The sequence below is a fragment of the Sorex araneus genome, chromosome 10, assembly GCF_027595985.1.
Source record: "Sorex araneus isolate mSorAra2 chromosome 10, mSorAra2.pri, whole genome shotgun sequence".
In the NCBI taxonomy this organism is placed as follows: Eukaryota; Metazoa; Chordata; class Mammalia; order Eulipotyphla; family Soricidae; genus Sorex; species Sorex araneus.
The window spans coordinates 22,181,180-22,206,788 of NC_073311.1; the positions used below are offsets into that span (position 1 = coordinate 22,181,180).

At 36.8% G+C, this 25,609-nt stretch overlaps 1 protein-coding gene, 1 non-coding gene and 1 pseudogene across 4 annotated transcripts in view; 1 reads left to right on the top strand and 2 right to left on the bottom strand.

Moving 5' to 3' along the window:
* Window positions 1–7,470: 7,470 nt before the first annotated feature.
* Window positions 7,471–7,570, bottom strand: LOC129399248 (small nucleolar RNA U13). Its single transcript, XR_008627017.1, has one exon. It is a non-coding gene; the product is annotated as a small nucleolar RNA U13 (small nucleolar RNA).
* A 1,422-nt stretch (window positions 7,571–8,992) lies between these two features.
* LOC105943572 (transcription factor BTF3-like) lies at window positions 8,993–9,529 on the top strand (annotated as a pseudogene).
* A 6,801-nt stretch (window positions 9,530–16,330) lies between these two features.
* Window positions 16,331–25,609, bottom strand: part of PPP1R12A (protein phosphatase 1 regulatory subunit 12A) — a 122,836-nt gene continuing 113,557 nt past the window's right edge. For all 3 annotated transcript variants that reach the window (XM_055118110.1, XM_055118111.1, XM_055118109.1), the window contains 3 exons: window positions 24,150–24,197; window positions 20,880–20,930; window positions 16,331–18,520 (listed from right to left, as the gene is read on the bottom strand). In XM_055118110.1, the coding sequence (XP_054974085.1) occupies window positions 18,434–18,520; window positions 20,880–20,930; window positions 24,150–24,197 (186 nt within the window). In that variant the 3' untranslated portion in view covers window positions 16,331–18,433. The remainder of the gene's footprint in view (window positions 18,521–20,879; window positions 20,931–24,149; window positions 24,198–25,609) is intronic.

The window sequence follows — 25,609 nt, forward strand, 5'->3', positions numbered from 1 at the left end:
TGACTGGCTAAAGAAACTTTGGTACATCTACACAATGGAATACTATGCAGCTGTTAGAAAGGATGAAGTCATGAAATTTGTATATAAGTGGATTAACATGGAGAGTATTATGCTAAGTGAAATGAGTCAGAAAGACTCATAGGAGTCAGAAATACACATAGGAAGATTGCACTCATTTGTGGAATATAAGGTAACAAAATGGGAGATTAACACCCAAAGATAGTAGAGACAAGGAACAGGGGGATTGCTCCATGGCCTGAAAACTAGCCTCACATGCTGGGGGAAAAGGCAGCTCAGATAGAGAAGGAACCACCTAGTAAAGGGTGCTTGGAGGACCTGCTAGGGGTGGGAGATGTGTACTATAGACCAAACATGATGGCCACTTAATACCTGCATTGCAGAACACAACACCCTAAAGGAGAGAGAGAAACAGGGAATCTGCCTGCTACAGAGGTGGGGCATGGGGAATGGGGGCATGTGGGAGGGATCCTGGGAATATTGGTGGTGGAGAATGGGCACTGGTGGAGGGATGGGTACTTGATCATTGTATGACTGAAACGTAAACATGAAAGTTTTTAAGTCTGTAACTGTACCTCATGATTCATTAAAATAAAAAAAAATAGAAAAAAACCAGGGATTCTCTTAATCTCTAATACACAAATATATTAGCAAAACCAGTCATGACTTTTATAATTATTTGGAATAATAGTTTTTTCTTAAATTTTTAAAAATTTTATTGAATTGCCGTGAGATAGTTACAAGCTTTCATGTTTGGGTTACAACCTCACAATGATCAAACGCCCATCCCTCCACCAGTGCACATTCCCCACCACCAATATCCCGGGTATACCCCCCTTTCCCACCCTCCCCCTGCCTCCATGGCAGACAATATTCCCCACTGGAATAATAGTTGAAGTAGAACTGTAGCCTACACATGGTATTTGGCAACTATCCATTACATGAATATTTTAAAAACTATTTAATAAATTAGAGCAGGATAGAGAGGCTTTTTTGGTTAATAATATTATTTTCATCCTAATATACTTTCCTGAGTGGGAGAGAAAAATAGCTAGGCCAGGAGTATCTTACTAAATTGGAACTGATCATCATCAGGTACCCTCTTCTATTCCAGAGGCCTCTAAGAATTTTAAGGCAATGTGAAAGTCATCTCTGTAGGTCTTAGGTAGTGGGAGAGCTATGATCTACTACCATAAAAATCATCAAATCATACTCAGTTTCATCACCCTACAATTATTTGTCTTCCTTGGTCTATCCCTTTCTGATTTGTGTTCAAAGGTGTATTTTGATATGGATATTATATGCCATTTCATATAATAATAAGTTGGAAATATTAAGATATTCAGTAGGGTTCTTTATAAAATACTAAGTTACTAAATAAAATAATATCCAACAGATTTTATAATCCGACAGATTTATAATCTGTGCATATGGCAATGAATTGAGGCTAAGTGCCTTTGTGTATGGGTAGGGCTTCCCTTGTTTCTTTAATTTGTCCATATCTCCACCCTCGGAAAATCACACTGTCCCCAGCCAACAGCTGATTCACAGATGACTCATACTTTACACACACACTTACCTTTTATTTCAATTTATATACCTCCTACCATATGGGAAGTGTCCACTTCATGCAAATTCTATCCACAAGAAAACGTTTGATTAAAGGAATACCATATTACAGAAAATTCAAAATATAGGGAATAAATACTAATAATAATACATAAAAATAATAAATAAATACTAATAATTACTCACTAGCAGAAATGTTGTATTTTGATCCATTTTCCCCTAACTGTCTTCAAAACTAGTTTTTAATTTATAAAAATATTTTCAGTAATGATAGAGTAGCCTGTATGGGGAAAAAGTATCTCACAAAAAAACACTTGTGGACCTTGGAGCAAAAGTAATATAACTGGAGAGTTATCAAAAATAAGGCACAACTTGAGAGGAATAAATTCTGGAAAAAGAAAAGGGGTCCTTACTTGATGAGATCTATGTTTAAACAGGTTTGCCTCTGGTGGCATTCCCTAGTGACTTAAAATAAGTCAATTCTTATTGTCTTACTGAGAATAAAAGTCTGGGGTTGCCATAACAGTTGGAAAATAAGGGTGATGGTGGTGGATAATCTGAGAACAAGAGCCATTAAACGGGATTCCCAAAATTGCACACACACTTTCATTAAGTCTTCTGATTTACATACAATTTTGTACATTCATGATCCAAAAAAAGCTTGGGAGAACAATGGCTATATATTTTGAGCAGAGATTTCAGTTGTTGCTAATCACCAAAGAGATGAACTTTGTAGTTTGAATTCTACTGTTTCAGCCCATTCTGGCTACAACAAGATATCACAGAGGTTTACAAAAAACAGAAATCTGTTATTTACAATGTTATTAGTAGGTTTATAAGTTTGGGGGGTTTATAGACAATAGAAACTCATTTCTCACAGTTTGTAGAAGCCAGAAATTCAAGATCATGTGCTAATATGATTGGGTGAGTGTCTTTTTGTATCCTTATTTCCTTGTTACTGTATTTCCACCATCAACAAAAAGAATTATAGAGATCTGCAGGAGTGCTCTTATTATACCATGCAGTTTTATCCCCAGTCTCTAGAAAAATCTTTTATAAAAGTAGCAATCTTGGGGAGGGGGAAGAGAGAGAAAGGGAGGGGAGAAAGACAGAGAGGAGGGGAAAGCACTTGCCTTGCATGTGGCTGGTTTGTATTTGATCTTCAGCACTATATAAGGTTCCCAAGCACTGATTACTAAGCACAGAGCTAAGCCTAGGCAACCAAACAACAACAACGAAAAAAAACAAAACCAACCAAAAAGTACCAATCATATTCATGAGAATTCTACCTTCATGACTTAATGACCTACCAAATTTCCCCAATTCTATCCCCATGATTTAATCACCTCCCAAATTTCCCCTTAGAAGAAGATTAACATTAGGATACAGGACTACAAAATTTGGATTTGGTGGGGGTGAGGGCACACATTCAAATTATAGAACCTATGAAGTCAATTAGTTAATACTTCAAGATTTTGATCAAAATTTGAAAGGGACCCTATCTTTGCAGCAAAGACTTTCTATGTGGAGCCAGAGATAGTACAGGAGCTAAAGCACTTGCTTTGCATGTGGCCAACCACAGTTCAACCTTGGCATCAAATATGGTCCCCAGAGCACTAACAGAAGTGATCTCTAAGCATAGGGTCAGGAGTAGCCTGACCCAGAGCACAGCCAGGCTGTGCCTCCCTCTAAAAAGACTATTTCCTAGGACTACTTTTTATAATATTAAAGTATGTCTATCTAAAAATATAAAAGGCTTACACAAATTCAAAGTTCTCAGTCAGTAATGTAATTGCCTTCTAGAACAGAAACATGTCTTCAAAGGAAGATGAAGTCATGAGTAATCTATAACACCTGGGATAAAAAATGCTAAGCATGTAGAAGCACAGGAAAATATAAGCTAAGATCAAGAGATAAAAACAGTCAATAGAAGCAGACCATATTATATATATTTGTTATTATAAAATTTCAAGCTGAAAGGAAAAGACAGTCAGTGAATGGACAGAAAATTTCAGGAGAAAAATGAAAACACTGAAATAAAAGTCTAGAGCTGTAAAGTATTATTTATTTTGCTGAATCTAATACCCAACAGAAGATAATAAGAGAATTTATGAACTTGAAGAAAGATGTCCAAATTATCCACTTTGAAGAGCAAAGAGTAAAGGGATGAAGGGAAAGAAAGTCTTTTAAAGTCTTTGGGAAATATTAAGCTGATTAATAGACAAACAATTGTAATCCAAAAAAGAAAAAGGAAGTAACAAGAAATATTTGAAATAGGTAGCTAATGCTAATTTTTAAAATAACCTTGGTGAAAATATCAACTTACAATTCCAAAAATTTCAGTGAATGCAATTACCAATTACAAACCTTCTGGGTGCCAAAAATAAAGTTCATACCACTAAAGGAAAAAATATGCATTCACCTAGGTGAAAAAAATAAGTTCAATTATGACCAAATTTTCATCAGTAACAGTGAATACCAAAAGACAATTTTATGACATTAATCAAGTGAAAGAAAACAATTAAGAATTCTGGAACTGGAGAAGATATTTAATGCAAATGAGGGGTAACCATAAAGACACATATATAAATAGAAACTGAGAATTCATTATTAGAGGTCTCTATTACTAGGGATACACTATGAGGTACTTTGAGTTGAAAGTAGTATCTTCATGGCTATAAGCCCATCTGCATCGACAGCAGTGCTTCTATTTCTGGCCTGTGGTTTTATTTCTCCATCTTCATTACTAGTCACTGCAAGTAGCCATACTGCATTTTTTTTACTGATTCTCCTGTTTTCTTTCCTCCATTTAGAGATCCTTGTAATTAAATCAGATCCAGGTGAATAATCCAAAAATAATATTCCTATATTAAGATAACTGATTTGCATTTTGTGCGACACCAGGCAGTGCTGTGTTGCTGATGTGGAGCCCTGTGCAGGGTTCCAGCAGGGTTCCAGTCTGCTGAGCGTCTCTTCAGCCTTGATTAGTATTTTTTTTTCTTTTTGGGTTACACCGGCTATGCACAGGGGTCACTCCTGGCTCTGCACTCAGGAATTATTCCTGGCGGTGCTCAGGGGACCATATGGGATGCTGGGAATTGAACCTGGGTCGGCTGCATGCAAGGCGAACGCCCTACCTGCTGTGCTATCTCTTCGGCCCCCTTGATTAGCATTTTAATTCTGTCAGCTTTCATAATTCCTTCTAACAGGTAACCTAACATATTCACAAATTTGAGGAATAGAACAAGACCATATTTTGGGGGCAATTGTTGTCACTACATACACCCCTTGTCCTTTACTTAAAAGGCATTCTAGAGAGGGGTTGGGAAGATAGTGCAATGAGTAAGGCTCTTACCCTGAACATGGCTGACATAGGTTTGATCTCTGGTACCACATATGGTCACCTGAGTACTGCCTATAGTGATTTATGAGCAGAGACACAGAGGAGAAAGACAGCCCTGAGCACTATCAGATGTGGCCCCAAACCAAACTCAAAACCACAAAAGGAAAATCTATCAATTCTTTAAAAAATTTTAATAGAACGATGACATTTTCCCCTTGGTCTTTGGGCCACCACACCTGGTGGTGCTCAGGGCTTACTCCTGGCTCTGCACTCAGGGATCACTCCTAGTGGGACTGGAGACCACTGGGGAGCAGGAAGTGAACCTGGGTTGGCTGCATATAAGGCAAGAGCCCCAGACCCATGGCTGTTTTTAATTTTTTTTTTAACAATGAAAACCTGAACAGATGATGCCTAAATTTCTTGTTTCCTGTAGAGATCAGGGGTTGATCTTAGTTCTCAATGGGAACTCAAAAGAGATTTCCAGGAATATTTTTCAGCTAAACAGGCTTAAGTTTGCTCAATTCAACACATTTCTACAATATTATTCAAGAAAAGGCTTTGGCGGTTCTTTGATTTTAAAGGAAACTGTCGTTTTGGAAGAATCATGTTTCCAGAAAGGATATTATTTTTCCAATGATGCTTGAGTTTGAGAGTGATGAGAGATATCATATCATCACTGCCCAGTTTTATTGTAACCTCCTTAAAGAAAAATGAAGAAAATTAAATATTATTTTCCCTCTCATTCTGAGGAAAGTATACTGCCCTCCTTCCAAATATGCTCAGATATAGAATCTGGGATCTGGTCTTTCCACTGATGGAACCTACTGATTTGCCTACCACTAAGACAAGCTCTATTAAAAAAAAATCCATACTCTCATTCATAGGAAAAATAAATATCTTCCTGCAGTTTTCAACTCCTTACGTATGCAAACAAATGTATCAGTTGAAAATGAAATCTTTACTTATCCTATTCAGAATTCACAGAAAGTCAAGTACATTTGAGCATCATGTGTAGACTATTATGATACCTCTCAATTCTTTCCATACATTACCTTTGCTTATTTTATCAAGCCTCACTGCACATGGTCGATGTGTTTCTAATCCAGATCTTAACAAGTATATGACTTTTTCTTCTGTCCTAAAAGCCTTTGCTCCCTTAGTCATAACCACATTAGCCTTACCATTTGTTACTCGGAAACACCTGCCCAGCAGGGTCTTTACTTTGAGTCACTCCCTGTCAAGAAAGGCTTAGTTGTCTGTGTAGTTTTTGCCCTCATCTTCTTCTGGGATGGGCTCTCTTCTCAGCGAGGACCTCTCTAACTTGTCTCTCATTCCTTAAATTAAAAACTTTGTATGTTGTTATGAATTAAACCCAGGATCACACATGACACATGCACTCTCTCAGTTCCACAACTCCAATTTCATAACTAAAAAACCATTTTTTTTTGGCATACACCTGGCAGTACTAGGGAACCATATGTGGTACTGGGATACGAACCAGGGTTACGGCCTCCCCTGCATGCTAGGAAAGTAACTTAAGCTTTGTATTATCTCTTCAGCCCCCATTTCTGAAATCTTATCTGCTCTGTTTTTTATACTGTACCTATTATCTTCTAAAATAGGGTAGCTGCTTATTTTCAATATTTCCTTTATTTGAATGTGACTGTTACAGGCAAGATTTTATTTTTGTCTGTTTTGCTTCTGGGGGTGTCCACATAATCAAGGTAATGTCTGGCATTTAACTTTTTTTTTTTTTTTGCTTTTTGGGTCACACCCAGCAATGCTCAGGGGTTACTCCTGGCTTTGCCCTCAGGAATTACTCCTGGCGGTGCTTGGGGGACCATATGGGATGCCGGGGATCGAACCCGGGTCGGCCGCGTGCAAGGCAAATGCCCTACCCACTGTGCTATCACTCCGGCCCCATGTCTGGCATTTAAATGCGAAGCATTTAATAAAAACTTCAAGAATCAGAATGCATTAATAGTTAAGACATTATCTACATACCAGTTCAAAGTTTTCTTTCACACACAAAAAAATGTATCACAATTGTTCAGATTTATGCTTCACTTTTAAATACAATAATAAATATCTACTATGTGCAAGTCTAAGTGCTGAGAGCAAAGAGGAAAAAGACGCTGTACCCTTTAGGGACTCACAGTAAATAATATTAAAGACCTTTATTGAAAACAATTCTGGGGCCTGTGAGATAACAGCACAGGTAAGATGCTTCCCTTGCATGCGGAGGACTTAGGTTCACTCCCCAGCACCACATGTGGTCCACTGAGCCAAGAAGAAACCCTGAGCACTGCCCGACATGGAAAAAAAACAAAAACAAAAACAGAAAAACAAGGCAAAACAAAAAAACCTGGCAGTGATTTGAACCACATCTGGCAGTTCTTGGGGACTATAGCTCACTGCTAAATCTTGGTTGGGTATTAAGCTCAGGTGCTAGGATTGAGCCCAGGACTCCTGCATGGAAAGTATGTAAGTCAGCCCTCTGAGCTATCTGCCTAATTCTAAAACGGTTTTTTTCAAGTTCACATCAGATGGGTAATGTGCCAAATATGTAACAAGTTTTAAGGGTGGCACATGGCAAATTTGTGAATGCACAATCATCGTGCTTATGAACTGGGAAAGAATCCCTAAAACTTTTTTAACCAAAAAATCATTTACGTATAGTTTCTAGTCCACAGAAAATACTAAAGATGTATATTCCATCTCTGGTTTTCCTACTACTGGTTTGCAGGACTCTGTACTAGAGAGTGAAAGTGTAGTCCTGCATGGTAAGCAGGAGAGAGTAAGTCTCCCAAGTTCAAAGTAGATGACAAAAGAAAATTCTCAGGGTAGAACATTTTGTAACAAGGCTAATTTGATCCACAGTCCAATAGATAGACATTATCTCAGGATACTTTATGGGAGGGTTTATGTAAACTTAAAAAAAGTGATTAGTGATAATCCTGATGTTATAACTACATATTTTAAGAAACAGCATAGTAGTACTGTAGCACTGTCATCCCATTCATCGATTTGCTCAAGTGGCACCAGTAACGTCTCCATTGTGAGACTTGTTGTTACTGCTTTTGGCATGTCGAATACGCCACGGGTAGCTTGCCAGGTTCTGCCGTGGGGAATACTCTCAGTAGCTTGTCGGGCTCTCCAAGAGGGAAGGAGGAATTGAACCCGGGTTGGTCGCGTGCAAGGCAAATGCCCTACCCGTTGTGCTATCACTCCAGTGCAAGAAGCAGCATAATTAAAACAGATGAACTTACCCATACTTCATCACCTGCCTCTTCTAAAATTGGCAAGTGTATTTTGTAAGTCACCCCTATGAACTTCCTAGTACTCGCCCCTCTCTTCCTTTTTGATTACAGCCACTGGAATTCAGAACTAGACTCACGAGTTGGTCTCCAGATTTTACCAGGACAGCCATCGTGGCATTGTTTAATGGTGTGATTTCCCTCTTTCCAATGGCTTAAAGCGCCCTTTGAAATCCACTTCAGTTTTCACCCTTACTGATGAAACCCAAAGTAAAACTTTAAATTGGGTGTTTATGGCAACCAGACAAATAATTACAGACATGTGCTTCACATTTTCTAATAAACATTTTCAAACACTAGAAATTTGTTGAAAATATTATTTATCAATGATGCATTTATAAAATGATCCTAGTCAAGATAAACTGCTTTCCAAAGTAAATTAAAAAATCAGAAGTTTTTAAGAAATTTAAAAAAAATTAAAAAAAATCAGAAGTTACAGCAGTTTCCCTGACTTCTGCAGAGGCCCCATGTCCAGCGGGCGGGCCCAGAAGCCTTCACACTTAACCGGCACCATGCTAAGGGCTCACACCACAGCCCCTGAAGGGCACAGGGAGCTATGCAACGGATCTACCCAACAGGGTACACCCTCCTCACAATTATTCTTCCAGTCTTTCTGTGTGCACGGGCAGAAAACAAGAGTGGTCCTCTTGCATTCCCGCGCGTGTAAGCCTAATCTCAGCTGGTCCACAGAGTCGCCCTGAGAACCAGCCCTAGTTCTCCGTGGCCCCATTTCTGCTCCAAAAGGATGAAAGAAACCATGCACCAAGAGAAGCTGCTAGACTTCCAGCATAGGTGTGCACAGGCGGGAGAGGAGCTGCCGGCAGAAAGAAGGTGGTTCACAGAGCAGCTACAGCAGATAGGAAACTTCAGTTCTCCCGAAAGAAGTTAGGCATAAACAGTATCTCTGGCATTGAAGAGGTGAGTATGTTCACAAGCCAAGATCCAGTGGTCCACTCTAAGGACCCTAAAGTTCAAGCATCCCTGGCAGGAAACACTTCCACCATTACAGGCCATGCTGAGACAAAGCAGATGACAGAAATGCCTCCCAAGCCTCTTAAAGCGTCTGGGTGCAGACTGTCTGACTAGTTGAAGGAGACCGGCCAAAGCTCTGCCCAAACAACCAGGGGATGGAAAAGCACCACTTGCTACTGGGGAGGAGGAAGATGAAGTTCCAGATCTCGTGGAGAATTTTGATGGGGCTTCCGAAATGAAGCAAACTGAATTGAGCCAACTTCTGAAGATAAAACTTGAAGTTCCTGGGAGCAGCTATTTTACATTATGATTGCTTTTAAAACCTTTGCTCAAGGATCTAGTAAGTGTATTTCTAACATTTTTTAAGCTCCAGCCCCTTGGACACTGCAGCTCTTTTCAGTTTTTGCTTAAATACAAGTCATTCTCTGCGGCTAATTAAGCTGAAGAGGCCTGGGAAAAAAGTTTGAAACAAAGGTTAATAAAGTTCTTTGTCTAGTATATAGTTTAATGTTTTATTTCATTGGCACTGATTTATGCACAGAAAAGCAAACTTATTTATAGAGAAAGCTAATCACAACATGTAATAATAAGTGAAAAATCTTTGATGAAATTTGATCAAAGATTTGAAATGACAGAATAATTAAAAAAAATTTAGAGTAAACTTCAGCTTAATTCCTCAGTATCTTTCAGCAGGCATAACTACAAAGACTCATCCCACCCCCAACCCCCTACTTGACAACGTGGCAGGAACACCAAAATAAAAAAAAAAAGGGTAAAAATGAGGAACACATAGAAACCCATCAATTTCAATGAGTTGAAATTGAGCCCATCAATTTCAATTGAGCTCATCAATTTCAATGAGTTTATGAAGACATAAAAAACCAAATAGCTCAGCAATGGAAAACAAATTACCAAATGCTTTCTTTTCAGCAGGTCAACTTTAGGGGGAACTCCAAATCAATAATAGTGAATTTTTTGTTGAAATATTGAATGTAATCAAAGTGAAAGTAAATTGAAATTTACCAGTTACACATGCGGGGCGGGGAGCTGGGGAGGTGGGGGGAAGGGGGAGGTATACCGTGATTCTTGGTGGTGGAATATGTGCACTGGTGAAGGGATGGGTGTTTGAGCAATGTATAACTGAGACTTAAACCTGAAACTTTTGTAACTTTCCACATGGTGATTCAATAAAAAAATAAAATTAAAAAAAAAACAAATAGCTCAGTAAATTCTCAGTCTTTAGTGACACCATGAGGATGACCAATGAGCTCAAAGAAATGATAGCACAGGTAGTAGTCAAAACACACAAAAGTATTCCAGTATTAGTAAATAAAACTATAATAAAAAATGATAGAAACGAAGAGCACGGTAGGTGATATAACAAACTCAACAGAAGTTCTGAACAGCAGGATAACAGCAGCTGAACAAAAGATCAAGGAGCTCCAAGCTGAGGAGGAACCGGCTAAATAACAGCAGACGGTAGAAAACAGTCTGAAAAGAAATGCATATTAACAGAGAGGAACGATGAAAGAATTATAGAAGTCCTGGCCGTCGAGATGTGATCCTGGCCGCAGCTGCACGAGCATGACTCCAGAGGCCAGCTAACCTACTTTTGGTATGAGCAGCTCCTTGCAGAATGTCTCCAGACTGAGAACTAAGCCATGGCCCCATGCCTGCACAGGAGGGGAAAGGTATTTCTCTCTCGCCTTTTTCCTTGCCGGGGGTGAAGGGCGTGGTGACCACCATATTATGAGGACCACAGATGAGAGTTACAAGCTTGCAATGATCCAATATCTGGAAGAAATTTCCTTGGACTTAGTTGCTAAAATACAGAAATCCAAAACCGACCTCATCTCTTCACAACAGGTCTGACTCTAGTGAGGAACTCCTAACAATAATAGTGAGGTTTTGTTGAAATATTAAATGTAACCAAAGTAAAGAGAAAGTAAAATGAAATTTATCAGTCTGGGGTGGGGGGCGAGATGGGAAGTATACTGGGTTTTTGGTGTTTTTTTTTCTGGTGGTGGAATATGGGCACTGGTGAAGAGATGGTTGTTTCAGCATTGTATACTGAGACTTAAACCTGAAAGCATTGTAATTTTCCACATGGTGATTCAATAAAATAAAAAAATTAAAAAAAAGAAAAATATTTAAAGAAAAAAAGAATGATAGAAGTCCCTTAAGGGGAAAGCATGTGTGATAAAGAAGCAATAGAAATAATCGATAAGAATTTCTGAGTTGAGGATTACAGGCACAGACATCTAAGAGGCCCACTTGGTTTCAGTGAAAATGACAAGTCCAAAGATATAAACAGAATATTGAAAGCAGCAAGGTGGAAAAAAAGAAGCTTACACACAAAGGAAAGCCTGTAAGACGTACAGCAGACCTATCAAATGAAACTCCAAAAGCCAGAATACGGAAGGATAGAGTATAAAAACTCAAAGAAATGAACACCTCACCAGGATTCCTCTACGCAGCTGGATGCTCAGTTTTGAAGGAACTATACAGAGCTTCATGAACAGGCAACAGTTAAGGGAATTCAAAACCTTGAAACTAGTTTTGCAAGAAGCGTTAAAAGAGCCCCTTTAAAGGTCAGGAAAAAATTTCCCATCATGGCAGAGTATGTTATTCACCAATGGTGCATATGGTTGTCCTTTTGAGACGTTAAAAATATGTAGCCATCAATTATCACAAATTAACTTTTATTATCTGATAATTCTATTTGTTATTCCTTGTTTTACTGGAGCAAGTAATATGAAATAAACTTCTTACATATGCCTGCCAAGGGGGCAAGTCTGGTGCCAGGGGATGGCAGGGAACCTGGGGGTACTGGTGGTGGGTGTAGTGTTGGAACGTTTTATGCCTGAAATGCTATTATGAACAACTCTGTAAATCATGGTGTCTTAATAAACATTCCTGAAAAAAAGTAATTTCTTGAAAAAGAAATGCGTGTATTTGTTGTACACTGATGCACTAAAGATCAATAACTACTATGAGGCACTTATAGAGGTGTTTAACCTGAAGAAACTGAGCATGACAGGTTAAAAAATTTAGCTAAAGACAATTACACAGACGAAGCTGGGATCTATTTCTGGATTTGACGGTTTAAAATTTACAATGTCAAATGTTTAGAAATGTTATCCTGTATGTTTTGCAAGGGTACTTTATCTCTCGTTCTGTTTGATTACAAAATAGTGAAAACAATGAATTTGTAAGATTGTGAAATGGAGCGCAATACTGTTGTCATTTCTATTGGCAAATATTTCATTTTGGCGTGGGGTGTCTTTTATTTACCAATGTTTTCTCTGACATAAAGAAAGCAGGCAAAATGCAGCTGCACACAAAGTTCTAGTCTTAAAAATTACAGACCAGCAAGTGTAGGTGGTCAAGCTATTGCCAAGATGCTGGCTTACTGAGGCATATTTAAAAGTTCGATTCTTTATTGAGAGGGTCATCATATGAACAAAATTCTTGTTTTATGTGCTGGTATTCCATGTTTCCACTTTGGGATATTTATCCTAAACCACATCACTATCCAGTATTACCTGTCATATAAGACAATGAAAAAAATCAATGGGGTAACCTAAGTTCCAATTACTAGTCAGATTTTTTGATATGCAAATATATGTAAAAATATTTTATGAACTCACAATGGTCTACTAGACATAGCTGGACCTTATACAAGGGAAATCAACCAGATGCTAGAGCATTACTCTAAGGGAAAAAGAGAACAAAAAAATAATAAATAAAAAATAAGAAGCACAAGCTCTGTTCCCGAGTTAGATTCCTGGCACTGCATGGTACCAAGCATCCTAGAGTTCTGGAGGGTACCTCTTTTCTTCAGCACCACAGTGTGGTCCTGGAGACCTGCTTGAGCACTGTTGACTGAGCCTGGTGACCCCTGGCACTGCTAGGCCTAGGCATTGAACCACTCAGTCTGGAGCAGTAATTTAAGGACAGGAAAAATGTATGGGTGTTGGGATGAGAATATGGGATTAGAAAACAGAATATGGAATAAGAAAAAAAGACAGGCCATTCTCGAGGAGAATATTTTAAGCCCAAATCTATAAAACCAATGAGTATTTATGTAAATTCATATAAGTAAACTATTAGGTGGACAGAGAAAAATGTCCCGGACTAGCAGTTCCTAAGGAAAACTGAAAGCCCCTAGCTGGTGGGGATGTGGTGAAAAGGAACCCTCTTGCAAGTTGGGGAGACTTCTAAAAACAGCGCGGAAATTTTTTTTCTTAAAAACACTAAAAATTGGGACTGGAGCAATAGCACAGCAGGTAGGGCGTTTGCCTTGCACGCGGCTGACCCGGGTTCGATTCCCAGTATCCCATATGGTCCCCTGAGCACCGCCAGGGGTGATTCCTGAGTGCAGAGCCAGAGCCAGGAGTAACTTCTGTGCATTACCAAGTGTAACCCAAAAAGCAAAAAAAAAAAAAAAAACACGAAAGATATATGCACATCTATTTTCATCAAGTGGCTTGCTTAAGTACAATAACCAGGTTATGTAAACTCAAATGCCTAAACGGAAAATTAAAACTTATGTTGTATATATAAACACACACACACACACACACACACACACACACACACAGAGGAATACCATGAAGCTGTTAAGAAAAGATGAACTCTTTCCATTTACTGTAATGTGGATTGAACTGGAGGCCATGATAGTAAATGAAATGTCAGAGGGAGATGAACAAATGCAAGATATCATTCACCTGTGGTATATAAACAAAGGAACATGCAACTGAATTAGGACAAACCCTAGGCATTTGATTGCAAAACTAAGATTACTAAACTGTGGGGAAAGAAGCGGATGAGAGGTGGTACAGGGTGTGTGTGTGGGGGGTGGGGGTGAAGGGGGTGGGGGGCCCTGGGCACTTTGTTGGTGGTAAATGTGCCTTGGTTTTGTTAATTAAAAACCATGAAAATTAATACATATTACCTAAGCTACAATGAAAAAATGTTCTTGTATCTATTAAAAAAATTGTAATTTCTGCTTTCTCACCTGTAAGGTGAGACAGATTCTGTTTACCCTGTCAGTTGTAACAAACTATTCTATGGAAACAAGTTTTATTTAGGGCAACAAAACAAAAGTGGAGAATAAAAACTGTTTGGAAAAAAATATGGTTTGTTTCTTCAAACTTGCCCCCTTCTTTTACTTTAACTCTTTAAAATACTAATCGAGTTTATGACCTACATGTTTCCTGAAAGTTAGCAGTGATATGTTGGTACTATGGTTCAAAAATGTTTTTAAATAAATTTTAGAAAATTTTAGTAAAATTTTCAAGTTACAGCAATAACGTAATTTGTTACTTTATTTTAGGAAATGTATACTTCTGGCTTCTATGTTCTCATTTAAATTTTATTGCTTTGTAATTTCATCATTTTTATAGGCAAGGATTAGCAACATAACACTGTCAGCTCACCTAAGAGGAAGAACACTGATGCCTACATAGTACTTAACCCCAGATAATCTTTTCAAAACCAAAGTCTAGAACTGTATTTAGAGATTGTATAATCTAAAGGGAAAATAAATACTTTATTCCATACTAAGTCCTTCTGGACAGCAACTCTCATATGCGCTTTAGCCCTGTTGAACATAAACACTTTTAGATACAAAGACCACACAAATATAATGCAAAATACAGGACATCACAGAAAGGTTATTTATCTGTGAGCTTTCATCTTTGTAACCAGAAGTTTTCATTAGCAAGATGTGATAAAGGATAGTAACTGTTAATCTGTGCTTTGTATTTTGCCTATAATGACAAAGTGGAGAACAATCTACAAGGCTATTACAGCCTATGGGGAATACATTTTATATTTTACTTTAAACAGTACCTGACCCTCTGGATATAACACACACACACATATATATATATATATGATTTTATATATAATTTTTTGGGGGGTCATATCCAGCAATGCTCAGGGCTAACTCCTGGCTCAGTGCTTTTGGGGAGCAAGGGCGCTGCTTGTGGTCTCGGGAGAGCATGCAGTGGCAGGGACTGAGCTTGGGACTCTGATGTCAGCATATCAAGCATGCACTAAACACACTGGAGCTATCTTGCCAGAATCTGGTTATTTTCTAAAGAGTCAATGCCAACACTTGGGAGTCCTGATTGTTTCAGCTAAGAAAGAAAATACAAAACAGCAACATCAAAGAATGGCCAATGCAGTGATCTTCCATCCTTTCCTAACTATAGACTAGCACTGCTCTGCAGTCCTGTGACTGAAACCACTGGTCTAAGTGGATTAGTGAACGGACCCTGGCACACACTGGCAGTGCTCAGGGAAACGTGGTGCTGAGGACCAAGCTCAGGGCTCCAGCAAAATATGGACCCCACTGCTCTGAATTGACACCCACTGCCCCCATCTTTTATTTTTATTTGAATACTCTCCTAGAACTATAGTCACTTTTCATTTGACTCTGAAGTATTTTCATGTGAAACCCTCTTTCAATAATAGAGAAACAGCAACAACGACTTTCATTCTGTGAGAATACAAAAAAGTACTGGAAATAGAGATAATTGATACTAATTTTTGTTATAGTAACTTAAACACAGTCTTACTGTAAATCCTCTAACAAAACCCCTGAAGTGAAAAACCTTTATCTAGTTACAGATATTAGTAAGCTGAACTGGAACTTCAGAAAAATCTAGGTTGGAGAATGATCCAATACATATTTCAATAGAATATTTTCTTTGCAGGTATTCTCAAGTTTATGTTTGTACCTAAGGAAAGAGCACAGGTTTAATTAAAACCACAAAATGCTTATAGAGCTACGATCTTAGAATTCAGTTACTATTTTCACCCACTTTATAAAGAAACTAGTTCTCAGATTCTCCATACAGATAGCTTTATGTAAAATATATAAACATTTGTCCAAATTGGTACATAGATTGCATAAATATGGCAAGTAAGATTGCATTTACAGGTGTGCATGTACAATGTTGTGCAAAGTATCACAATATTACAATTTCAAAAATTATTCAAATTGGAATCCAAGTAATGCAATTAGTGAAAATACCCATGCAGAATTAAAATCTCAGAACAAAATTTAAAATATTTTCAGTAAAAGCTCACACATTTAAAATAATTTTATTCATTTTATTTGTATATGTCAAAATACATTTTTATTTCCAAAATAGTGGGTTTTGCAACTAGTTTCATGCAGAAACAAGGTCTGCTCAATACTACCAATAAAATCAATATAGCACAGTAGCTGTTCAGTTTTAGATACAAAGAATAAATAACCTAAATACAAAACACGAAAATATCAGAAACATGTATTTCACCATTCTTCACAAACACCCGAACTCCACAAATATCATCCTTAGACGTCTAACTGTTGTGCAACCAGGACACGTTGCAGTCACTCAAACTGATCTGTCATCTGTATATTTTATGTCTCTTTAAGACCAGGGAAATTCTCTATATTCAGACCCACCATTCATACAGTTCAAATATAACCAGAAATAAAGCTCCCACAACTATCCTTGTACCTTTAAAAAACAAGAATCCTGAGCTTGGTAGTAAGAGCATAACCTTATATCTTCATAAAACCAATCAAGAAAGAGGATTTAAAATCCTGCTTACCGAAACACCCTATCCCAATCCCAAAGTAATTAAAAATAGGCAGTAGAACACAATGACCTTTTAAAATGAAGGGGCTACAAATTCACATTTAATATAGTATACAATACAATCAATAATACAATTAGCTACAATATGCTTTACAATGTACAATTTATTCAAATGGCTGAACTGCTCAGTGGTTAGGGAGACAGTTATGTGCCAGAAAGATGTAAATTTTTTTTGCATGGTTTAATGAAAATATAAAAGCTATTTGTCCAAATAAAAGCCATTTTAACTGTGACTTGATTTTGCTTTTTTTCCTTTCTTTTTAAAAAAAGGCCACTGAAATGTATAAAATGATTTGAACATGATGGTGGTATCAAAGTCAATGCCTCTTCACATGGCAATTAACAGTGCATTTACCATTAACTGAGGGGTTAAAGTCTGTAAATGATTCAGATCACTACTTTGGCTAGCACAACAGTTTTAGACAGCACTCAGATAAATATACGTAATGTGAAATGTGAAGCAATTATCTTATGCAACTTTAATTATGGTTGAATACTATCAAATGAAAACTGAAAATCAAAGTAAAAGCACTTTACAGTAGAAAACTCTTGTAAAGATAGGGCTCCATATAATGTGTTATTTTTAAAGTCTATCACATTTTTAAGCAAATTTTGTTTTTAACACTATCATGGAGTAACCTACTTTAACAGACATTTGAAATAAGAGAAATAAGAGTCAAGCATGCCATGTGGTGGTTTAAAAATCAAAATAATACACTTATTTATATATACAGCATCACTCAGTACCTGCTAAAATAAATGTGAAGATTACAGAACTAACGTTTTTATACTACAATAGTAAAAAACAAACAGAAACAAAAAAGTGACCAATGAAGGCAGAAAGTAGGTCTTAAAAACATCTAATCTCAATTGACTTTAAAGCATTCATATAAGAAATAAATGCATATTGCACAAACAGTGAAAGCAAATGTTCCACCGAGCAATTTAGTTCCAGGTGGGAGACAAAAACACAGCATTAACCTAATGCATGACAATGATATCAGAAGAACAAGTGGATTTTTTTTTTCCTTTTTTCCTTTTTTTTTTTCAGTCAGAGAAAGTTGTGGAAACACAGAAAAGTCTGCCACATGAAGAGTTAGGAGGAAAAGATACAAACCCAAACTTAGATGTAAGGAAAAAAAATTAAATATAAAAAAACTGAATTGTGGCACATCAAAAAATGTTGAATAACTGTCTTCTGTGAGAGCTGAAAGTTTTTGTTGACACAAAAGTATTTATGTACAACTAAGGCTTACTGGTTAAATATCTGAGGCATATCTGGCCTTGAACACTTTCCTTATATGCTAGAGCTGTAAACAAGTTTTCTCAGTCATTAAAAAAATCTTCTCAGCAGCTGCATTAACATGAAACAATGGTCTTGATACAAGAAAAAAATGAAATTAAACAAAAACAAATTCTAGTAAGTGGGTATTTGGCAGGATATCCAAAAATGACAGTCTTCAAGGATTCTTCTCAGATTTCCATTGACTGTAAAGTATGGTCCATTTGGGTAACTAATATGTGCAATTCCATTATTTGCTGCTTTATTTTTTTTATTTAGAAAGTTTGCTTATAACTCTGATCAAGGCCCCATTTTCATCCTTTAGCCTCTGGTTGTCTGCTTTTAAGTCTGGTAACATCTATGAGGGAAAAACAAAGAGAAAAATTTTACTTCAATAAAAAGATAAATGAAATATTACTCTAAATAAATGTTATTTTTTCACCACAAAACACATAAACAAGCTTGGTCAGTTATATACTGTGTATATATATTTTTTCTAGTGGCTAAAACATTTATCAGAAATAATAAAAGAGCCAATTTGTGAAACTAATTAGTTTTAGGTACAGAGCAGAATGGAAGACTTATTCTGCCATGGTTACCAATTAAAATGTACTTCCGTTGATCTTATGTCTCACAAGCACACCATATTAGAACAGCCACGAATGAAGCCTAATTTTGTTAGGATATGTTTTTATGCACTTAAATAAAGTTCATGTAAGAGTTCTGTCACCATCTAAGTCAATGCTTTCTATTTTCTTTATGCCAGACCTTCATTGCAACTTTCACTATTATTTCACAAGGTATCTGATCAATTAGGAAAGCTCTGAGAGAAACAGATTTGTTCTCAACTATTATGATTCTTTAAAGAATTTACCATAGTACTAATTTAAGTGCCTAGTAATTACATCTTCTGGAGCAGGTGTTCATTAAATGGAAGTAGCACTGTATCATTGTTGTCCCATTGTTCATCAATTTGCTCGAGCGGGTACCAGTAACATCTCCATTGTGAGACTTTCTGTTACTGGTTTTGGCATATTGAATACGCCCCGGGGAGCTTGCCAGGCTCTGCCTCATGGGCAGGATATTCTCAGTAGCTTGCCAGGCTCTCTGAGAGAGACGGAGAAATCAAACCTGGGTTGGCCTCATGCAAGGCAAACAACCTACTTGAAATTATTAATGAGTAGTAGAAAGTAATTTATAAGGATGTATCTTATAGTACTTCAAATCATCAAAATATAGGGAAAAAATTATTCACAGATAATTTTGAAGACGGGTGAAAATATTTTAATTTAACTGAACTTCCTGTTAACACTTCTGGAGAGTACTTTCTCAGATATTCTCCTCTTGCCACAGGTTTCAAAATGTATAAGGATCCCTGAATCACAAAAAAGTAAAATTGTATAACGATTCCAAGCAAAACCTTCATAAAAAGTTGAATTTCATTTGGGACCAATCAATTCTTCCTTGTGTACAGAATGGATAAAACCGAACAATAAGTAATTTATGTAACAGATACCTCTGTGACTGACAAATTAAATGATTATAAACTAAGATGGGTGTGACTGAAAATGACAATATTTTGAAAATCAGATGCAATATATGCTTAATACATGCGAAGTTTGTGTGCTCTAGACCTCCGGGCGATTCCCTGGCTCCAATAAAGAATCATAAACAAGTTACATCCCAAGTACTAAGCTCTTTGTGGAGTCAACAATAAGCCTAAGCTTTGCAAAAGTGCATGTCTTCTATTTAAATTCACAAAACTTACCCTAAGTTTATCATAGTTTATAAGTAGCAATAAAAAAATTAGTGATACTTTCTGACATTCTGAGAAGCCATGCATAATTAAACAGTTACACAGTGAACTCCAGACACAATGGCATTAATTTGTAAAAGTGAGCTCAAGACACGCTTACTAATCAAGACACCTGCCTGGCTCTACCAAGAAGAATTCATGGGGCTAAATTATAGGTGGACAGACTGCAGCTGCCTACAGAACCCTGAGCGTTTGGCGACCACTCTGGTCAAGGCCCTATTCTCTGCCAGCAGTCGCTCATTTAACTCTCTCAGAGACTGATTTTGATTTATTTGATGCAGGTTCTGTAAAAATCAGAACATAAGGAAATAGACAATAGAAAATAAGAAAATGGAAAAAACACAATAAAAATTTAAAAATCACAGTGGATATAAGAAATTAAACCTTAAAAGACTAATCCATGAGATTTACAAGAGTAAACAGTGTAGTCCTAAAACTAAACATCAAGCAAAATAGATATCCAAACAAAATCCAAAAATTGTCTCCCAAGTAATTCAATAACATGCTAAAAAGAAACCAAATTTAATTACAAGGTAATACAGAATAACAAATAAAGCTCTTATTCTATAATATCCTCTATTTCAAAGGGAAAAATTTTGTACTGATTTCCCTTTCACCATTTATTCTCCAAGAAGAGTATGCAAAATGTAAAGACCAACATTCTGAAAATCAGACATCATTCTCTACCCTTTATAATGAAATATCAAAAGTGCTATAAAAATTGATTAACAAAAAGAATGAAAATTTAGTATTCTCTTTGCTCAAGACAGAGAAGTACAAGATAGATAACTTGACAATTCGCATAATCATTTAGAAAACAATTCATTTGAACATAACACAGCAAGAGACTAAACTTTAAATTCACAAAAAGAATTCTTATGGATAGCATGGTCTAACTTACTTTAAGCTCTTCTTCCATTTCAGATATTCTTCTTTCTAGAGCTCTTCGTTCCTAGGTCAATTTAAGATACGGTATTAATTGTACAATTATGATATTCTTAAATTTTCTCTCAAATTGTGAAAGTGGCACTTTAGAACAAAAAATCAAATCAGGAGCAGTGTAGAAAAAGATGTGATGCGCCAGTGAAGTGTAAAGAGCTTTCCAAAATTTAAAATAAATCATCTTATTATTTCTTAGATGCTCTTTTTTAAAGCTTGAACTTTCTAGTAAGATGCTATTACAATATGTTCAAACTATCCGCTCCCCCACCCATCACATGTAGACTTAAGGACAGAGTAAACCAAGTAAACCTCAGTCTTGAATAAGACAGGATTATATACAGGAAAAAAAACCCACTCACACAAAAGATGCAATTATATTCTATAGTGATGAAGCAGAGAAGCAAGAAGCACACGTGCCTAATCTATGTGTATTATAATATTTCAAAGGGATCTAAGTGAAGTTCATCTCCTCCACTCACAATGTTTACTAACCATTATTAGTCACTGGCTTTACAACTTATATTTAGGTTTGAGACTGTGTAGCATTAATGCAGTGAAGTCTAATGAAGAAGCAACTACAGCATTTGTTTAAAACTTATTTCACAGTGCTAGGCAAAGGCAACATCCATTATTGCAGTAACATTATTTTTTTTCCTTTAAATAAAAAGCATTCTAGGGTGTTATGCATAAAAGCAAGCAGCATAATTAATGTGCTGTAAAACTTTGGTTAGGTCATACCGCCCAGAAGATACTGACTCCTGCCGGTCACCTTTCAGATACAAACCATTTACATTTAGTTTAATCACACCAAAACTATTTCCAAGACATATTTTTCCAGATTAATAATTAATGCTGATATTTAGTAAAGCAGTACATTTATCGTAAATGTTAATTATCTTTAGAGTATATAGCTTAAAAGAAAAACAAATATACTCTGTATTCTTACATGAAGACCCGAAAATATTAAATACTCTATTATTGGCATGTTCAAACAATATTACATGACAAAATGGTTTCTTTTTTAACTAAAAGCAGGCAGTCTCCAAGTTAAAAATACATTCATGACTAAATTCCTAAAAATAAAGTACTAGCAACCTATCATGTCATTTGATTCTCATACCTTGGCAAAACATTAGAAATATCATTAAGATGGCATTTCTAATTAAAAAGGTAACCTTCTCAATTAAATTGTAGGCAATTAATTATTTCCCTGGCTGTTATTTTCATAATGAATTGATTACTTTCAAAAGAAAAACAAAACTGGGGGCCATACCTGGTAGAGGACCCGAAGGGGTGCTGGGGTCTGAACATAGGGTTAGCCACAAGCAAGGCAAGCACCTTGCCTGATGGACTCTCTCCGGCCCCAATTCTTATGTTTGACAAACTTGTTACTATGGACAATTATGGTCAAGAGAAAATACTTATAAATACTTTTAGTGCAGTGCCTGTCTAACATGTAAGAGTGCTGAATAAATGTTAGCAATTATTAATATCATGGTTACCAATATTCTCAATATTAAATTGAGAATGGATTAATGTCAAAATGTGAACTTTGTGGCCACGTATATAAACACAGATTTAAAAAATAGGTCATTTCTGCAAATAGGTCAGTGAATGATTTTTCTTCTCTGGTTATGATTTTTATAATAAACATTACTTTCAAAAGAAAAACAAAACTTTTTTTCTTTGGTGTTCAGGACACATGAAGTTTTCAGGGGTCATTCACTCCCAAGTGGTGCTCGAGGGACCATATGAGATGCTGGGGATTGAACTGTGGTTGGCTGCATACAAAGCAAGTGCCTTTAATACTGTACTATCTCACTGGTCCCCAACATAAAATTATAAAAATTAGTGGTGTCTCTCAATAGTTTCTGCATGGTTGCCTTTTTGTCAGGCCCAGTATCCTGACAAAGGAGTCATACTTGCAAATCTCTTGGTTAAAAAAAATAATGCCAGGATGAATAATTGTAATATTTATGGAAATTTAAAAATTGCTAAATATTTTATAAGCTAGTGTGGGTTTTAAGGTGTGACTATCTCAAATATAAATAGTAACCGATTAAGCATATTGTTTTATATTGACTACTGTTATGGATTTGAGAAGTGACTTTAGAGGGGGCTGAAAAGATAGGACTTGAACTAAAGTGTTTGTCTTACACTTGGCTGACCTGGTTCAAATTAAATTACTGGTATCACACATGGTCCCCCAAGTACTGCCACAGGTCACTCCTGAACAGTCAGGAATAGCACCTGAGCACTGTAGGGTGTGGGTCAAAACCACCCTGAAAAGTTTTTTTTTTTTTAAGAATTTCTGTATGTTCTGATAATAAGATCACTAGTGGTTTATTATGAAAGAAATATTAAATTTAATAAAAGTGATTCTAAATTTTTAGCAAAATGTTATAAAAGGGCTATTAAAAATGGCCTATAAAATCATTTAAATAATCTGCTTGGGGCTGTAAAAATAGCACAGCGGGCTGAAGTGCATGCTTGGCACACAGGAGGCCCATGTTCGATCCTTAGCACTGCTTGGTGACCCGAGTACTGCTGGGACTGACCTCTGAGCACTAGAGGGTAGTCCCCAAATCACACCAAACCAGACCAACTATTACAATAAAAAACCCCAACCCACTGAAGTCATAATGCAACAGCTACTCATTAGAAGGCACAATTTAGTAAATGGCAAAGACATTAATACAATACATATGTACATCCATTATATAAACTCTTGAGTGCATGCATGTCCTAAGCAGTGCTCAGGAGGACTGAAGACACTCTGTCCCACTGTGCAGGCCGGACAGTTCAATGATTGGCCCAATGATGTTGGGGGCTACCAGGCTACACAACCAAGTAGTGCTTAGGGGACCACGTGGTACCAAGCACTACACATGGAGCCTGTAATGCAGGACTCCTTCCTCCAGTCCTTTGAATTACATCCCCAGCTTTATTTGATTCCTATATATTTTTTGCTGTTTGATAAAAGATTCACTATTGCAATATGTACATTTCAGACAAGGCAAATAGTTTAATTTTAGTCAATCCAAAGAATAGAGCAAATTAAAACTTAGTGGAATTTCATATCTAGATATACATCATAGAACTCTACAACAAAACTAAAAAATTCATATTATTAAACTACTACTATTAGTCATTAAAAAATAATAACAAAACACTCACTGCTTATACAAAAGGGAAAATAATTTTCTCATTCAACAAAATGGAAACTTACCCTTTTTTCCATTTCCAATAGTGACCTATCAGTAAATCTTTCTTGTCTCTGAAAAATAAATAAGTAAATAAATAAATAAAAGGGATACTTGTACAAGAGATGAGGGTGGAAAGTGGGAAAACATTAATTCTTCCTATTCCAGGAGGAGTAGTACACAGAAATGAGTTAAGCCAAGCCAGAATTCATACTGAAATAATAGTTTAAGAAATGCTTAGAAACAGAATGGTTTTCACAGATCTTGTTTTCTATATATTACTATTCCTCACATTTTCATATAATTTGCGTAAGGACACCAAAATTAAACTAGTCTTTCCCCAAATGCTCGAGCCCTCCCCATTTTTCTTTATCCTCTGAATATTTTGTTTTTTTAAGTGAAGCAAAATATATCCTGCTGAAAGAAATCTAGATGTGAGGGAGGAGAGGGGGAGAGCGAGTGAGAGCCAGCAAGCGAGAGACAGTGCGGTATATTCAACAGAGACATGGGCTTCTCCAGAGGGGAACACCGAGCTCGCCTGCTCCGTCCTCCAGAAGCAGTGGTCAAAGTGGTAGATCCCAGAATCCTGACTCAGTCTGATCAGTGACAGGTGGTGGGACTCTGAGCACTCACTGGGGTATGGTCAGATATCTCTTTAGATTCCTTCTCTAAACTCCAATGCTCTTAAATTACTATGACGGTTCTCAGCTACTGTCATGTGGAAGAAATTCTAACTTAAATTCATTCAGTGTATTAGAAATTAGCTTCTTTTCTCTAGGTGAGCACAGAATCTCTCAATCTACTTCTACTCCACTTTACATTACTGATTAAACACAACTCTACTTAATGTTGAAACCAGAATAGCTTTTTCTTTGGGGGATTTTTCTGGCTACACCCACTGGTGCTCAGGGAACCGTATGTGATACGGGGGATGGAGCCAGGGTCAGAGGTATGAAAGTTTCTCTAACCTGAACTACCTCTCTGGCCCTTAGTGTGGCAATTAAAAAAAGAAATCCATTACATTGTTTTCTGCTTTGTCTATCCTTTCAGGAGGTTTTAGCATTACTGGGATTCATAACCAAGTTATTTAACCCTTTGGACACAATTTTTATGGTTCTGGTACAGAAGACTTAAAAATCTTTTCTTTTAAATATTTAAAAGCCATACTTTTCTCTACGTTTTAAACAATTCCATGCTTTGTGAATATTCTTTCTGGAAAAACAGAAGTCGATATGTTCTAATAGTTTCTTATTAAAAGTCAAATTTAGAATTTCAAGTACCAGAGATTATTCAGGCAACCCCAGCAGTGTCTGGGGGTGTTCAGGGCTGTACCAGACGAAGAGCAGGTAGGATCAGGGATTAAGCCAGGTCTGCTGGAAGGTGAACTTGAATCCCTGTACTATCTCTCTGGGGTCAGTCTTAATCTTTTTGGGGGACCACGCCCAACGATGCTTACAAGCCTCCTCCTGGCTCTGGGTCTCAGGGA